At 46.8% G+C, this 18,304-nt stretch overlaps 1 protein-coding gene across 1 annotated transcript; it reads right to left on the bottom strand.

Moving 5' to 3' along the window:
* Positions 1-11,797: 11,797 nt before the first annotated feature.
* MAS1 (MAS1 proto-oncogene, G protein-coupled receptor) lies at positions 11,798-13,159 on the bottom strand. Its single transcript, XM_022562977.2, has one exon. The coding sequence runs from the start codon at positions 12,773-12,775 to the stop codon at positions 11,798-11,800; it is 978 nt and encodes a 325-aa protein (XP_022418685.1). The 5' UTR covers positions 12,776-13,159.
* Positions 13,160-18,304: the final 5,145 nt, after the last annotated feature.

Below are 18,304 nucleotides of genomic sequence, written 5' to 3'. Positions count from 1 at the left end.
GCACCCAGCATAACATGGCACAGCACAACAGGACACAGAAGCATGACTTTACAGTTAAGAACAGCTCCCCAGGAGGAGAAAGGAGAAGAAGTAGGGATGATCTCTAAGTCCGCAGAGCCTCGGAGCAGTGTCTGCCAAAAATCCGTGGCCACAGACATTATCCTTTTGTTTTTATTAACAATCCATTGCAGACTCTTTCTTTTAAAAATATAACAAAAATCAACGACTTGAAAAATGAAGTGAAAAACGAAGTCATGTAAAATATAAGTTCAATATCTTAATTATTAGATTCAACAGACGTGAAACTCTTCTGTCCAATGACTATAAATTATCTCAGCGCTTCCTCTTGGTGTGGTCTCCCTGTGGACCAGGAACCCTCCCAGAAGCCACTTGGGCCTGGAGGGAGGACTCTTTCTCTGAGGAGTCCCCTGGTCTCATCCCAGGCTGTGGACCGAGGCAGGAGCTGGGACCTCTCTGGGGACACCTCCTGAGAAACCCTAACTTGCAGAGTTAGTCTGTCATCCAACAGATACCGCTCAACTCCTAAGACAAAAGTGTCCTGGGCTTCCCTGGTGGCGCAGTGGGCTTCCCTGGTGGCGCAGTGGTTGAGAGTCCGCCTGCCGATGCAGGGGACACGGGTTCGTGCCCCGGTCCGGGAAGATCCCACATGCCGTGGAGCGGCTGGGCCCATGAGCCATGGCCACTGAGCCTGAGTGTCCGGAGCCCGTGCTCCGCAATGGGAGAGGCCACAGCAGTGAGAGGCCCGCGTACCGCAAAAAAAAAAAAAAAAAGGTGTCCTGCCTCGTCCTCCCAACGCTCCCTCACTGAACTCAGACCCGCTTTGATGAGCACCCCCGGTCATTCAGGGGCCTCTGTGTAACCTGAGGAGAGGGCACAGGTTCACCCCATCTCCCAGGCCACTTGCGCAGCGTTATCATTTCATTCTGTTCTCCTAGGCGCCGTCATCTGTGCCGGGAGGGCCCGGGGACCCAGGGGTTCTCTCCAACGTCTGTAGCCTCAACAATGCTGGGCCCACACTGGCATTGTCTTCTCTCATCTCAGTTCGTCAGACTTTAAGACAAGTAAGGAAAATGATAGAAAGTGGGGAATAAGGTGTGTGAGGAAAAGCCAAAGTGAGCAGGAGTGACCTAAGGGTGATGATTAACACCCGCAGGTCCCTGGGGAGAGGGCGCTGCACCCCTTCCCCATGGACGGACCCAGAGCACACGGCTGGATGGGCAAGGCTGAGCCGGGCCACCCACCTGATGGACGCACTCCATCCATGTGAAACTAACGTTGATCTTCCTACTTCATGTGTCTAACTGAAGGCCCTTCAAACCTGACACTGAAAACACTCTTGTTCTGGTCTATAGAGATAAAAGACAAGAGTTGGGTGTTAAGCCCTCCAAAAACACAAGCTGAGCTGTCGTGCCCTCACTGGGTTAGTGAGTCTCTGACTCAGATGCAGGGGGGAAAGAGCCCCTCGGCCCCTCCGGCCCCATCGATTTCCTCTCTCCTTGGAAGAAGGAAGGAAGGAAGACACGGGAGCCCACTTCGATTTCCCATAAACATTCGTGCACACTCAACCAGTAATGAGACTGAAGGATTTTTTTAAAATTAATTAATTAATTTATTTTTGGCTGCATTGGGTCTTCGTTGCTGCGCGCGGGCTTTCTCTAGTTGCAGAGAGCGGGGGCTACTCTCCGTTGCGGTGCGCGGGCTTCTCATTGCGGTGGCTTCTCTTGTTGCGGGGCACAGGCTCTAAGCACGCGGGCTTCAGTAGTTGTGGCATGTGGGCTCAGTAGCTGTGGCTCGTGGGCTCTAGAGCAGAGGCTCAGTAGTTGTGGCGCTCGGCCTTAGTTGCTCCGCAACATGTGGGATCTTCCTGGACCAGGGTTTGAACCCGTGTCCCCTGCACTGGCAGGCAGATTCTTAACCACTGCACCACCAGGGAAGCCCAGGCTGAAGGATTTTTAATGATGGTTCATTGTGCTGTTATTTTGTTTGTGCTTTAAGGAATATTTTTAGCTTTTTCTGTGTTTGACTAAGAGCAAATCATTCTAAAGGGTACACTTTGATCAAAAGCACACATCAATACATCAGTGTGATCGTGACCTTTGCATAAATAATATCCTGTAATATTTATCCCACAACTCGGGACAAGGCTTATGTTCCTAAATTAAGACGGTGATGGTACAAAGCTTACAAGTACTAATCAACCCAATATTAGAAATGTTCTGGTTTTTTAATTTGTTAGCAATTAGAGTCTATTCACGCTGTACCCAAGAGGCATATGCGAGATCTTTATCCTTCTGAAACCCCAACAAGAATTCTTAAGCACGAATATTTCATTCCTGGTTTCTGAAAAACTCCAATAAGTCCCTCTGAATCCGGAGAATGTAGTTTGGTATGGCTGAGTAAAATGGTCTCTGAGCAGCATTGGAATTCTATTTACAACCAAGAATATTTCTACCACAGAAAATCTCTCCTTCGTTTTCTAGTATCACCTTATGACTTTCCAAAAATGAAATTTCTCAGCTTTACACCAGTCTCATCCACCAGGTTTGGGTCAGGATGTCTGCTGGTCCTTTTGCAAAGTCCAGTCTCCAGGAAGCAATGAAGATTTGCCACCAGCGAGGTCAGGAGTCCAAATGGATGTGCTGCTGCCACACTGAAGGCCATTCCAGAAGAGAGATTCCCAAAATACCTAGGCCAGGGTGGCAAAGCACAGCTGACACCAGAGCTGCCCACCACTTGCTTTCCTACAAACTAAGAGTAATTTTTGACATTTTTTAATGGTTGAAGGAAAAAAGAATTTTTATGACACATATAATTACATGATGTCTGGGCTTCCCTGGTGGCGCAGTGGTTGAGACTCCGCCTGCAGATGCAGGGGACACGGGTTCGTGCCCTGGTCCGGGAAGATCCCACATGCTGCGGGAGCGGCTGGGCCCGTGAGCCATGGCCGCTGAGCCTGCGCGTCCGGAGCCTGTGCTCTGCAACGGGAGAGGCCACAACAGTGAGAGGCCCATGTACCGCAAAAAAAAAAAAAAAAACTGATTCTGAGCTGTACTGTTAATTAGCCTCCTGTCTCTGAGCTGTCCCTGGAGGCAGTGCCAGGGCCACGCCCCCCGGGGTAACAGAGGAAATCTGTCTTCATTCTTTGTCATCAGCACCATGGGCTTGGTTCTCATCACAGGGCCAGATACCATCGAGCGAGCTGAGAAATCACACCTATTGCCTCGAAAGTGTGAGCATGGATTGTTTTTATTTCGCTAAAATATACATCACGTGAAATTTACCGCGTTAACGATTTTTTTTTTTTTTTTTTTTTTTTTTGTGGTATGCGGGCCTCTCACTGTTGTGGCCTCTCCCGTTGCAGAGCACAGGCTCTGGATGCACAGGCTCAGCAGCCATGGCTCACGGGCCCAGTCTCTCCGTGGCATGTGGGATCTTCCCGGACCGGGGCACGAACCCGTGTCCCCTGCATCGGCAGGCAGACTCTCAACCACTGGGCCACCAGGGAAGCCCCCGCGTTAACGATTTTTAAGTGTACATTTTAGTGGCATGAAATATATTCACATTGTCGTGCACCCATCCCCACTGTCACCAGAACTTTTTCATCTTCCCAGAGACTAAAGCTCTGTCCTCACTAAGCAATAGCTCCCTGTCCCCCTTCCCCAGCCCCTGGCACCCACCCCTCCACTTTCTGTCTCTGGGAATTTGATTCCTCTGGGCACCTCTCATATGTGGGATTGTATGGTATTTGTGCTTCTGTGATTGGTCCATCACTTAGCGTGATGTCTTCAAGGAACAGCTAACTTTTGGTGGCTGCTCCCCAGTTTACACAGAGTTTCACACACATTATCTCACTTACTTTGTGAGGCAGGTTATTTTTATCCCATTAGAGCAGATGCTATCAGGCAGCTACAGGGCCACCTGAGGTCACCTACAGGCAGTGTGCTCACCTCAGGCCACACTACACCTGGCACAGGGCAGGCCCAGAAGAGCTGGATGTTATCACTCTGAAAGTGACCCTCGCCTATGAGGAGCAGGAGGTGGTGGCTCGGCACCACCTTCACCCCCAAGGAGGGCAGTTCTGAGGTGAGTTACCCGTGGTCCCTCAGAGGGTCCCCACTGTCCTGGGCCCCTGTACTCACTGAGTCACCCTATTTTGACCTCCTTGCTTCCGTCTGAATTCCTCACTCCCTCTGGTACTCCCTGGGATGAGCTTCTACATATTTAGATTATAGGCACAAAATCCTTGCCTCAGGCTCTGCTTTGGGGGGAATTCCAACTAAGTCATTGAGTATAGATAATGGAGTCAGACAGGTTAATGTGTTGACTCTTGCACAGTTAGGAAACAGAGAGCCAGGCTTTAGTCCTCGTCTCCTCACCACAAGTGCAGTGTCCTCTCGCCGCTCCCCTACTTGTAAGACAAGGTCTCTGCCTCAAGCATTTAGTCTGGTGTTGGCTAAGAGATTAGAAAGGCAGTGTTTGCCTGGAACTCTCTTCCCTACAGGGAGTGCCCTGGGGGAACGAATGACCTCAACTGGGGCTCCTTGAAGAGAATCTAACCTCAGTTAGACTGCCTTGTAAACATGTTGTCCTCAGGGAAATGGTCCTATTTTCAGCAGGATATACCTGATCTGTCAAGATTGATTATTGTGAATAAATTTGGAATGTATAGACCAGTAAGGACCTACTGTAGAGCACAGGGAACTCTGCTTGATATTCTGTAATAACCTAAATGGGAAAAGAATTTGAAAAAGAATAGATACATGTATATATATAATAAGAATCACTTTGCTGTACACCTGAAACTAACACAATATTATTATTCACCTATACTCCAATATAAAATAAAATTTTTTTTAAAAATTTGGAATATACAGGTTTATGGGGCAGAGAAGGGGAAGTGGTCACATACATATCTTCCATCTGTGTAAGTAACAGAGTATAAAGCAGAGGGGCCCCAAACCTAAATGTCTTCCTTCGAGAACCATACGTCTGTCTTCATCACTCGAAACTCGTCAGTCAGTTGGAAACTAAGACATGTTCTGGTGTAGGAAAAGGGGACGTTTGGAGAACTGCATCTCAGTTCTGGGCTCCTCCAGGACAGAATGTTTCATTGGTGCCTGCCCTTGCCTGTATTACTTGAACCATTAGTTTTCTGTTGGGTGAGATCTATAATTCACACTGAATCTGCTTTGACAATTTAAACCTTTGTGTTACATGCATATGTACACATTTTAAAATAATAATTAGTGAAGAGGATCTCCTTATCCAAGAATGACTAGTTTTAAGAACGTTTTTTAAAAAGTTTCTTAAAAAGGAAACTTGCTAAAATGAAGACCAAAACCTCACAGTAAATCCCGAAGAAAAGAAAAAGCCGAGTACATTATTTTGAAAAGTAAAATTAAAATTATGAAAACAATTTTTATTTTGTTTTTTATCAAAACTTACTGTAATGTTGTACATAAAACTAATACAATGTCTTAGGTCAATTATATCTCAATAAAACAGGGGGAATATCTGTCATGTCAACCACATGTTGATTTGGGGCCTTTTGGAAAAGCTCATTCTCAGGAGCTTTTCCCCTCAGAACACAGTTGCCATGTTGTAAGAAACTCTAGCCACGTCAAGAGGCCACGTGTGGCCTGAGCAGCTGAGCCCACAGCAGCCCGCCATCAACCATGTGAGTGTTGCGCCATCTTGGATTCCTTCCCAGTCCAGCCTTCAGATGCCTGTGGCCTCAGCCAACATCTGACAGCAGCTACAAGAGACCCCAAATGAGAAGCACCCAGCTGAGCTCAACGATCCCACAGAACCTTGAGAAATGACCATATCTTCTTGTTGTCAGCTGCAAAAAAGTGCTAATGACGCGATACCATGATATGATGTCCTTTACTTCATGGTTACTTTTGCTGAGTGTTGAGAAATGGCTAATTTTTGCAAAAATACCTGAGGGCTTCATCAGGTTTCCCAAGACCCTTCCTTAAATGTTTCACATTAAAACCCTTCTTTTGGGAAGCTCTCCTCTCATCACTATCCTTATTTATTTCCCTCTGATTCAACTGTATCATGTCTAACTCTGCCCCCTGCTCTCTTGACAATAGTTTGCAGTGTTATTACCCCTACTTCTCTTACCAGCTCCACAGAATCCCAAGTATCTTGCAGGATCGCCAATTTAACTTTGCAGTCAGTTTGCGTGGTGTTTCCATTGACTGTCAACTGTCGTGAGACTGATCCACAAAAATGTTGATGAGGCAGTGGGAGAGAGAGCCGCCTTCTGCGCAGAGAGGGAGGCTTGGTGGGAACCAGTTTTATAAGTGACACGTTTGGTTATTAGTGTTTTCCTGTTTTGAGGATTTTCACTCTCAACGCGACTTTGTAACGCTAGGGAGTCAAATGTGAAATAAAAAGAAAAGAAGCTCCCTGTACACGTGTTATCAGGAGACCAGGTACGTTATGTCTCCTCCTCCTGCTTTCTGCACCCCTGCCCCCAACTCTCCACTTCCTGATTCAGCAGCCTTAACACCGGGGTGTCTAGTCTTGTAATACTCCTCTCCGTGAGAAAAAGCACAGAAAGAATTATATATGACTTGGTATTTTGTCCCTTCCACAGATGATTTGTAATTTCACAAAGGATTGAGTGAAAAGTCAAAATTTAACCTCAGGGGAATTATTGCACTAGCGGTGAAATTGTGGGAATCTCATGAGGCATCTGCCGGGTGCTCTCCATACAGCTCTGTCCCAAGTCCATCTCCACCAGGCACAGGGCAGGGGAAGAGGACAGGGGACCACTGGGCCCTCTGCTTGCTAACTCAGTGCATGAGTGTTATCTGCAGAGAAACAACTGTCACGCGTGGTTGGGGACCAGCTAGTCCAGGTGGATGCTGCACCGACTCGCCCCCTTCCTGCTTCCTGAACATCTGTCTTCTCTTCGCCTGGACTGAAACTGATGATACAGGACAATGAGGACAGAACTGCTGGAGAAATGTCCCTGGGCAGGCAACAAGGGAGGGGGGTCAGAGCACAGGTGTGCGGGTTCGCCTTAGCCAGGAGCTTGGTGAGCACCCCCAGAGTGAGACGAGGAGAGACCTGTGTGCAGAGAGATGCAGCTGGATCGGAAGGTGTGATGCTGGTAAGGTGTGGAGAGCTTCTTGGTAAAGGGAAGCAAGGCATCCTCTGTGAGTGAGGCCAGGGAGAAGATGCAGGAAGAAAGACTAGGAAAGAGAAGGCGTGATGTGGTCACCCAGGAAGCCAGGTTCCAGGCAGGCGCAGCTACGTGGCTGACGCGGGAGCTGGATGTGGATGAATAAGTGGAGTTTGCCAGATTAAAGGGTGGGGGAGGGCCATCTCAGCAAAGGGAATAGCATCGCTTGGGAGACAGGGTGACTAGGGTGTCACCCTGAGAGAGGAGTACAGGAGGAATGGTGGGGACTGAAGAGGCTGCATTTGAGGTGTTGCAGGGCATCAAGTTCAGGTGTCCCTTAGGTGGCTGAATGTACAGGACTGGAGCCCAGCAAAGAGTGTTGCCAGTCAGTGCAGAGCTGAGGGTCACGACTATGTGAGCAACTGTGGATCAGGACCCAGGGAGATCGTGCAGAGGGGGAAGGGCAGAGGTCCAGGTACTGAATCCCGGGAAACACAGACACATTTAATGGAGGAGCAGGATAAAGAGCAAGGACCTACTGAGCAGCACACGGAACTATATTCAATGTCCTAATAATAAACCATAATGGAAGGGAATACAAAAAAGAATACATATACGTCTGTGTGTATAACTGAATCACTTTGCTGTACAGCAGAAACTGACACTACATTGCACATCAACTAGACTCCAATAAAAAATAACTAAATAAAGGAGGAGCAGAGAAAGAGCAATGACAGAGATGAGATGACTCAGAATAGGAAGGATTGGATTAAAATGAGAGCTGGAAGGGAGAGTGGCGAACTAGAATGCGAGAAAAGAGAGACTCTCAGGAAGGGGATGGTCAGCGTGTCAGATGCCACAAACGGTATGAGTGGAAGAGAACCCATCAGCTGAGCAACGTGGAAGGCGCCCGTGTTCCTCGCTGGGCCAATTACAATGTGGTGGGGAGGTCTGGAGTCAGCCTGCAGGGCGTGGAGGGGGCTGGTAAGGAGAAAATGCAGAGCATGAGCGTGCAAGGGCCTTTCCAGAAGGAAAGGAAGGAGAGGTGGCGGAGGAGCTGGGCAGGAGTGTGCAGAACGGCTTCCCTGTTTGAACTATTGGTTTGTGTGAAGATGCAAGCGATGGAGCCCGCGTGTTTGCGGGAGAAAAGGAGCCCAGAGAGGGGAGCAGTGGATTCCAGCTGTGCTTCCAGGGAGCTGAGCCCTCTGGGTGCACAGACAAGGGAGCTGAGCCCTCTAGGTGCACAGACAAGGGAGCTGACCTTCTAGAGGCACAGACAAGGGAGCTGACCTTCTAGAGGCACAGACAAGGGAGCTGACCTTCTAGAGGCACAGACAAGGGAGCTGACCTTCTAGAGGCACAGACAAGGGAGCTGACCTTCTAGAGGCACAGACAAGGGAGCTGACCTTCTAGAGGCACAGACAAGGGAGCTGAACCCTCTAGGTGCACAGACAAGGGAGCTGACCTTTTAGGTGCACAGACAAGGGAGCTGACCTTCTAGGTGCACAGACAAGGGAGCTGACCTTCTAGAGGCACAGACAAGGGAGCTGACCTTCTAGAGGCACAGACAAGGGAGCTGACCTTCTAGAGGCACAGACAAGGGAGCTGACCTTCTACGTGCACAGACAAGGGAGCTGAACCCTCTGGGTGCACAGACAAGGGAGCTGACCTTCTAGAGGCACAGACAAGGGAGCTGACCTTCTAGAGGCACAGACGAGCCAATCGACGTGTGACACAGTGACGATCATGAGTGCTGAGGAGAACCGGGGAGGAGAAGAGAGGGGGCAGGGGCTGTTGTCCGGTGGCAGAGAGCCCCCTGCTGAGGTGACATCTGACCAGATCCTGAGGGGAGAGGGGGAGCAGAGACCTGTGGGGAAGCATCCCAGGCAGAAGGAACATTGGAGAGGAAAGCCCAGGAGTAGGAGTGCACTTGGCGTTTCCAAAGGATCTCGAGGAGGGTAGGAGGGGCGGGAGAAGCGAGCCACTCGAGCCCCAGAGAGTCACACGGGGGCCAGGTCACGGAGAACCTTGTGGACCACTTCAAAGACTTGGTTTTTCACTTAAAAAATAAAACCCCACTTTGGGACTTCCCTGGTGGTCCAGTGGTTGGGACTCCACGCTTCCACTGCAGGGGACATGGGTTCAATCCCTGATCGGGGAGCTAAGACCCCATATGTCACGCTGTTCAGCCAAAGGAAAAGAAAACCACTTTCGTTGCTAATATAAGCGTAGAATTATTGTCTGGGAGGCTCGCGGACAGGAAAATTTGGAAAAGAAGAAAAATCTTCATAGTGGAGATGAAGCGGAAAGGAATGGTGAAGATTGGGGTCCTTCTAGATGGAGGGGGATCTGAGAGTCATTGCCCAATGGCTTGACTCTTTTTTTTTTCAGTCACCTATGACTGAAGGTAGTGAAGAGAGAGTGACAGTGAGGGGAAAGGTTCCAGACAGAGAGATTTCAGAGAGCGAGGGGGTTTGGAAGAGCTGCCCAGCTTATGGAGGAAGACTTCACGGGGCCCTGACAAGAGGCCAGCCTGCTAGGACCGCACCTTGGCTGGAGCCCTAATCACACCATGGGGAGGGTTCTCTGCCCGCTCAACAGCCTGGCTGAGACAGAGAATGAGGGGGACACGGTGAGAGTGACTGGACCAGGGCCACCAGGGGTCTCCCAGATGGGGTGAGAGATGACGCAGCGGGGGCTCACAGGCAGGGCAGATGCCATGGCCAGAGACAAGTGGTCTCAGTGGTGTAGGAATTTCCTGATTTCTAAGAGTATTTAAGTTCCTCTTTGAGACCAAGATCCCTTTGAGATGAGATGAGGTTGATCCCTTTTTCACTAACCCAGAGGCAGCGCGGCATCAGGGCAGACGATGGTGAACAGAGGAGAGTGGCTCTGATCTCCATATTCTGTTCTTTCCCAGCGAAGATGCTCTGTTTTCAATCAAAAATAAGATCATCCTAAATGTCACTGCCCCACACCCATCTGGGCTCCTGAAAGCAAGCTGCCTTGTTTCTGAATCAGATGTCATCACCCACTGAAAAGCCTACTGCCTCCAAGTTTGGCTGGGTGGGAAAGCCTTGCGCATCGCTCCCAGCGAGGCTGGCCCCGTGGTTACAGGCAACCGTTTCCTGCAAAGGAAGAGGATGGAGCAGAAACAGGTGGTAACAGAGAACCATTTCATCACGGCTTCTCTGAACCTTCGGAGACCCACAGTTATATCAATATTACTGAGCTGATTTATGGGTGTGAACATTTTACTCCCCCAGAGTCACATGAAGCATTGCCATTTTCCTGGGACGTCCCGAAGAGGCAGCAGGAAACCAAACATAGCAACGTAGTCTATAAGCTACGATGGGTTTCCCAGCTAAAACCTGGGACATCGTGCCTGAAAGTACAGACACAAGTCACGGCAGGCAAGCAGCAGGGCACTGAGATGCCAATGAAACCCTGCAAAGATCTGTCTTGGGAGAAATGTCCGGGTTCCCTCCGAGATATGGCCACACTCTCCTCAGCCCCTGCTGCTGAGCCTCCTTCCAGGAATGACAGAAGAATATGTTCAGGACCCCGTACCTGCCTGCAGGCGGGAACTTTGAGGCTATAAATACATCACCCACTTCATGGGGGCAGGGCGGGGCAGGGGGAGTGGTGAGCTTCCAAAAGCACGATCACCCTCATGAGCTCGTGAAGTAAGTTTCATTCATAAACATTTATATCCAGCAAAAGATTTCAAAACTGACTTTCTTTACATCAAGCATTCCCACAGAGGGAAGGGAAGCCGTGAGAAATTCCTCTACTGGTAGCCAAATGTTTTCCCTCACAACAGGAAATGATGCTCCAACACATGACGGTTGAGGGGTTATAACATCTGCAGGTGTTTTCTATAGAAGTGTTGTCCCATGAAGAGTTCTCGTGTAGCAAACGGAAAGAACATTCAACATTTAAAAACATGTAACAATGTGTGTACACCATAGAGTTGTGTATACACGTGTGTGTATGTGTGTGTACGCATGTCTGTGTTTGTGTGTGTCTGTGCTTTACAGAACAGAAATGTGTGTTTCTTCTTCCACTTAAAGGTATCAGAAAGACTGAGGTTTCTTAACACTGAGGTGTGCCAGATGCTTTGCATACCTCACGTTCTCGTTTCATCCTCACCACAAGCCCGGGAGGTATGGGCTATTGCTGTTACCATTTTATACTGAGGAAATGAGGTCCCTGGTGGTTAAACCTGAGGTCACACCAGCAGCAAAGGACAGAGTCAGCCTGACTCCAAAACCCATGTTCTTCCCGCTATATGGCTTCACCTTTTCAAGGTCCATCAAATACTTGTACCCTTTCCTGTACACGTATGCAAACGTTCCTGCTGGAGTAATTTTTATAGTTTGTGGGAAAGTGCTGCTAGGAGAGCTGAAGAGGAACAGAAGGAGATTTTTGAAAGCTACAGAAAGGATAGAGTTCCAACATGTATTTGGGCATTTCCAGAAGGTACAATGCAAGAGTACAGTCTCAGCATTAATTAGCATCTCGTGCATATGGGGTAAGGTGTCCTATACCGTATTTAGGAGATATTCAGTTGCATCCCAAGTACAAACCACAGCTCGTCTGCGTCCCACTGTTTTTGTCCACAATTTCCTCCACCTGTCAGACGACAGTCTCAGTTTCAGTGGTGGTGGTGTGGTCTTCCGGGCGCCTGGGTTGCATCCCATCTTTGAAAGCCCTGGTCAGAACCACTTTTAAGGACTCCTTGAACCGCTTCTTCCTGCTGCTGCCCACGAAGAAGTAAATAAAAGGGTTGGCGCTGCTATTGATTGTAGAGAAGAGAAGAGAAATGTGGTGCAACTTCCTGAACGTCGACCAATACTCATAATAGAGCAGGTAGAGGAGCCTCATGGGCATGGCGAGGATGGAGAATATGATGATGGAGACCGTGATGACAAGGTACAGCTTCGAGGAGTGGGATGCCCACGTATTCTTCCGAATCTTCACTACCAAGATGGTGCTGGACACCACCATGAGTGGAGTGAAGACCAGGAAGCTCAGAACGACTATGAAGACGATCACCGCCCTGCAGTCACTTCGGGATTGAGTCTGTCCTTCACTGTCAATGCACATGACGTATTCCATGGTGGTCACTAAGCAGGAAAGTGCCCACAGGAGGGCACAGACGAATGCTGACTGGTGCTTGGGGCGATGGCAGCGGTACCAGATGGGGTACAGGACGGACAGGCACCTCTCCACACTGATGGCTGTCAGCAGATACAGACCCGTGTTGTAGCCAAAGAGAAAGGTCACCGACAATGTGACGATTGTGTAGTAATAGCCGGAAGAGAGCTCGTAATCTAAAGCATAGTCGACAGACAGAATAAAAATGCAAAAGAGTAACGAGATGTCCGCAATAGACAAGTGGGTGATGTAGACGGTGAAGGGGTTTCTTCTCATCCGGAAGCAGAGGAACCAGAGGAGAATTCCATTCTCAACAAAGCCCAGTGGGGAAATGCTCATGATCACCCAGTGCACGATGGGAATTTCCCGACGCGGCTCTGCTACTGAGGTGTTCCCTCTGGTTGAGGCGTTCGAGGACTCCTCAGCAACAAATGATGTCCTGTTTGCCTCATCCATGAGGGGACCTCAGCCTGGGCTCTTCAGGTATTTTTCTGTAAATAAGTTTAAGAAAAAATCAAGGTTGACGAATTGCAGTAAAAGGGAGACTTCAGCTACGGATTATTACCTTCAAGTTATACAAAAAGTGTTCACTAGACTGTACAATTCTCTTTCCGACGAAGATAAAATTACACATTTTACTGAGAGGGAACTGAGTTAATAATCTTTTTTGATCCCCCCAATAGCTTTTGTTTCTGTATTACTACTTGCTTGCGGTTCAGCACCAAAGGGGATCCGCCAAAGCAAGAGGATCAAATTCCTGGTGTCCGTATCTGGTCTGGCCCGAGCTTTCTGAACGGTGTTTTGAAAACCATCTCATCTTCTGTGCCTTCATTTCCTGGCCTGAGAGACCAGGTTCATCACATTAAAATGCAATGACAAAATACATCTTTGGGCAATGCTGTTGTTGTTGCTTTTTAAAGCATAAAGTACCGTAAGTGATGGGTGATTGAGAGGGTACCAATGCTTTCAAAAAGTGTGAACAATTAGAAGGTATGTGTTTTATGTGGTTTCAGTATCTGGGACGAAGCCGTGCACCTACTCAGACCAGGTATGCCCTGCAAACCATCCCTGGGGAACAGATGCTGCGTTTCAACAAGGCGTGTTCATATCCTCGTGCTCCATAGGCCAGACCATGCGGCAAAACACTATTGACAGATACTAAACAAGGCGCTAACCCAAAACCAATAAAAATGCTAAATATTTGAGACTGCAAAGCAAAGATTATCAGCCACTTTCCCTCACACTTTAGGAATTGCTAAATAAATATATGCACGGCTCCCACCCCCTTCCTGTTATATAACAAATATACATAAGCCACTTCCACCACTGGGGAATGGAAAAGGGAGGTGCCCACAGAGGTCATCTCCTTTGTTCCAACTCATGATGTCTTTGGCTTTTTTTTTTTTTTGGTGGTGGTAAAACATTGTTCTTTGCTTTTGGTCCTTCCAAAACAGGGTCCTATATGTGCAAAATAATTAACCTCTAGAAAGTTAATTTGTAGATAGATGCCTTTTCTGAACGAGCTCACCTGAGGCAGAACAGCATACAGACGCGATATTGTGTGAGCAGGTGGGCTGGGGAAAAGGCTAGTTTCCTCTCCGGTGTTTGATCCAGGAGCCCACAGAGGTCCCTGGCTTCACGGTCCTGAGACCCCTCTCCCCACTAACCCTTCCCTCAGCTGTTCTGATGACATCCTGGAAATTATTTTTACTGGAGCAGATTCTCCTTTTGTTTCATAATTAGATAAGATATAGACCCCAGTACCCTTAGGAGCCAAACACAAGGACCGGAATTCACAATTCCATGGCATGGCTGAACAAAGAGCAGCTGTACAGACCAGACTTTATTTGAAGTTTGTAGGTAAGATAGCCATATTCCCCAAGTTCATCCACCAAATATTTTTCAGTGCCAACTTCAGGCCAGGCACCGTTTCAGGCACTGGGCTACAGCCGTGAATGGAACAAAGCATCAACCTCTTGGAGTTTATATTCCAGTGGGGAGGCAGTCAATAACCAATAACTAATAACAACAGCAACAAACAGATAGATGTCAGATCGTAATAAGCGCCACAGAGAAAAGTAAAGCACGGACCACGGCACAGGCCAGAGTGTGGTTTTGGAGACAGTGAGACATGGTTGGATTCTGGACGCAATTTGAATTGCTAACAGGTGAGATATGAGTTATCGAAGGAAGAGAGAAGAGTTTGTAGCCACTTGCTGAATGGATAATGTGCAGGGAGAGCAGTTTGGGAGGGGCCATACGGAGCTTGGGAAGCTCATGCAACAGCCAGACGGAGCTGTCTCAAAGCATGTCGGGAGCTGGGGTGTGGGAGCAGATGTAGGCTGCGTGCAAACAGGTGAAATGTTAGTCAGCCATAAAAAGGAACGAAACGGTGCCATTTGCAGAGATGTGCATGGACCTAGAGACAGTCTTACAGAGTGAAGTAAGTCAGAAAGAGAAAAACAAATATCGTATGATACCGCTTATATGTGGAATCTAGAAAAATGGTACAGGTGACCTTATTTGCAAAGGAGAAATAGAGACACATGTAGAGAACAAACGTATGGGTACCAAGGGGGGAGGGGGGTGGGATGAACTGGGAGATTGGGATTGACATATATACACTACTATGTATAAAATAGATGACTAATGAGAACCTACTGTATAGCACAGGGACCTCGATGCTCTGTGGTGACCTAAATGGGAAGGAAATCCAAAAAAGAGGGGATATACATATACGTATAGGTGATTCACTTTGCTGTACAGCAGAAACTAACACAACATTGTAAAGCAACTATACTCCAATAAAAACGTTACAGATAAATAAAGATCATCATGCACAGACACACACGCACAAAAACGAGGTGAAACGTAAAATCATGAGGCTAGATGAGATAACCTATGAAATATGGGTCATTAAAAAGGAGAAGAGGTCCAAGGACTGAGCCTTGGAGCGTTTCAAAGTTTAGAGCTTAGGGGAATGAAGAGAAGGAAGCAAAAGAAACTGAGAAGCTGGGAGCATAATTTATTCATGGGAACAGGAGGGAAGGCAGAGTGTGTGGTTTAAGATGCAGCCAGGTGGGTCGAGTGAAGAGGGAGTGTTGCAAGTTGGAAGAAGCTCTCTTCTGAATGTGCAGTATCTCTTTCTTCAGCAAAGTCAGGAGCAAGGTCATCCGCTCAGAGTGAGGAGATGTTAAGGGTTTAAGGAGAGAGGGCAAGAAGCGAAGTAATTAGGAGAAAGAGGGAAAGGACTGGGTAAATACACAAAAAGCAAGATTTCCAGGCAAACCTTAGAGATTGCCTGGATTAGTGCTCATGAATTTAAAGAGAGATGATTGGCATGACGTGTGCTTTTCTCCAGCTGTGGCTCAGCTGTCCAGGTGTGAGTGTGCAGAAAGAGGAGAGATGGATTTAACCAGGATTGAGGTTCTACCAGGCTGGTGCAATGGAAAGTGGGAGACACATTGTAGCACATACAAAGTGGGGGACACACTACAGCACATAGACTATGGAATTCAGTAGAGTTATGAGAAAAGTGAGGCCAGGAGAGAGGTGACAGAGGGTGAACAGGAAATAGGAGCCCTCGACTGTAGATCCCAGCAGTGTCAGAGAACTAACTGCTGAAGTCCGAGTACTAAAGGTAGAGAACGGGAGAATAGGAGGTGGAGGTTGAACGGCCGGATGCTTGAAGCTGAGATTGCAGTGGTGTGGTTTGGGGGTTACTGGTATTGATAAATGTAATGCATGACCACGGGAATGAATGGCTGAGGGAGAGTGGAGGACAAGATCCTTTGATCAGGACCTGGAGCCAGGGTGTTGGAAGAATTGTCTACATGGACATTGAAATCACTGGAAAATAGGCTAGAATACAGGAATATCATTTAAAAAAACTGGCTGTGAGCCAGGTGTTAAATCCTTAAGGAATTTGGAAAAGCGGCCCAGAGGTCTGTAGACAGTCACAGCAAGGAGGGTGGTAAGTAACATAGTTGGATGGTATGCACTTTAGAGCTGGGTGTTTTGTTGGTGGTAGTGGTGATGGTGTTTCAGGGGGAGAGAAGAAGCAAACAGAAAAACCTGAAACACAAAAACGGTAGAGGGTATGAAGGGTCTAGATCAGTGTTGTCCAACAGAAATGTAATGTGAGCCATGTGTGTAATTTAAGGTTTTCTGGGAGCCACACACAAAAACGTAAAAAGAAATATGTGAAATGAATTTTAATAGCATATTTTATTTAATTTGATGTGTTCAAAATATCATTTCAATGTGTAATCGATATAAAAATATTAATGAGCTACTTTAGCTTCTTTTTTTCACAGTAAGTCTTCAAAATGCAGTGTGCATTTTACTCTCATAGAGCATCATGCTTCAGACCAGCAATACTTCACATGTGCACTGGCCACACATGGCCAGTGGCTACCATATTGGATGGCGCAGATCTAGGGCCATCACAAAACCAAAATAGCTTACATGAGGAAGTCAAATGTTTTCATCTTTTAATAACAAACCTAAATCAAAGAATAGAAATGTAAAATCAGGACCTAATAAGAATTTTTAAGAAAAGGGACAAGAACATCTTTCTGACTCAGTTCACAGTCTGGAATCTCTCACGGACCACAGCATGATTCAGCTTTTAGTTTCTCATTATATGCAAGAGAGCTCTCATGTACTCCTCAAAAAATCAGTCAGGAATTAATACACAGAAATCTCTTGCATTCTTATACACTAATGATGAAAAATCTGAAAGAGAAATTAAGGAAACACTCCCATTTACCACTGCAAGAAAAAGAATAAAATACCTAGGAATAAACCTACATAAGGAGACAAAAGACCTGTACACAGAAAACTATAAGCCACTGATGAAAGAAATTAAAGACAATACAAACAGATGGAGAGATATACCATGTTCTTGGATTGGAAGAATCAACATTGTGAAAATGATCATACTATCCAAAGCAATCTACAGATTCAACGCAATCCCTATCAAACTACCAATGGCATTTTTCACAGAACTAGAACAAAAAATTTCACAATTTGTATGGAAACACAAAAGACCCCGAATAGCCAAAGCAATCTTGAGAAAGAAAAACGGAGCTGAAGGAATCAGGCTCCCGGACTTCAGACTATACTACAAAGCTACAATAATCAAGACAGTACGGTACTGACACAAAAACAGAAATATAGATCAATGGAACAGGACAGAAAGCCCAGAGATAAACCTATGTACATATGGTCACCTTATCTTTGATAAAGGAGGCAAGAGTATACAATGGAGAAAAGACAGCCTCTTCAATAAGTGGTGCTGGGAAAACTGGATAGCTACATGTAAAATGAAATTAGAACTCTTCCTAACACCATACACAAAAATAAGCTCAAAATGGATTAAAGACCTAAATGTAAGGCCAGACACTATAAAACTCTTAGAGGAAAACATATGCAGAACACTCTATGACATAAATCACAGCAAGATCCTTTTTAACCCACCTCCTAGAGAAAAGGAAATAAAAACAAAAATAAACAATTGGGACCTAATGAAACAAAAGCTTTTGCACAGCAAAGGAAACTATAAACAAGACGAAAAGACAACCCTTAGAATGTGAGGAGATATTTGCAAATGAAGCAACGGACAAAGGATTAATCTCCAAAAAATGCAAGCAGCTCATGCAGCTCAATATCAGAAAAACAAACAACCCAATCCAAAAATGGGCAGAAGACCTAAATAGACATTTCTCCAAAGAAGATATACAGATTGCCAACAAACATATGAAAGAATGCTCAACATCACTAATCATTAGAGAAATGCAAATCAAAACTACAATGAGGTATCACCTCACACAGGTCAGAATGGCCATCATCAAAGAATCTACAAACAATAAATGCTGGAGAGGGTGTGGAGAAAAGGGAACTCTCTTGCACTGTTGGTGGGAATGTAAATTGATACAGCCACTATGGAGAACAGTATGGAGGTTCCTTAAAAAGCTAAAAATA

The sequence above is a fragment of the Delphinapterus leucas genome, chromosome 12 (assembly GCF_059928025.1).
Source record: "Delphinapterus leucas isolate spDelLeu-1000000601 "Yukka" chromosome 12, BTC_Dleu_Yukka2, whole genome shotgun sequence".
NCBI lineage: Eukaryota > Metazoa > Chordata > Mammalia > Artiodactyla > Monodontidae > Delphinapterus > Delphinapterus leucas.
This window is presented reverse-complemented; position numbering and strand designations above follow the sequence as displayed.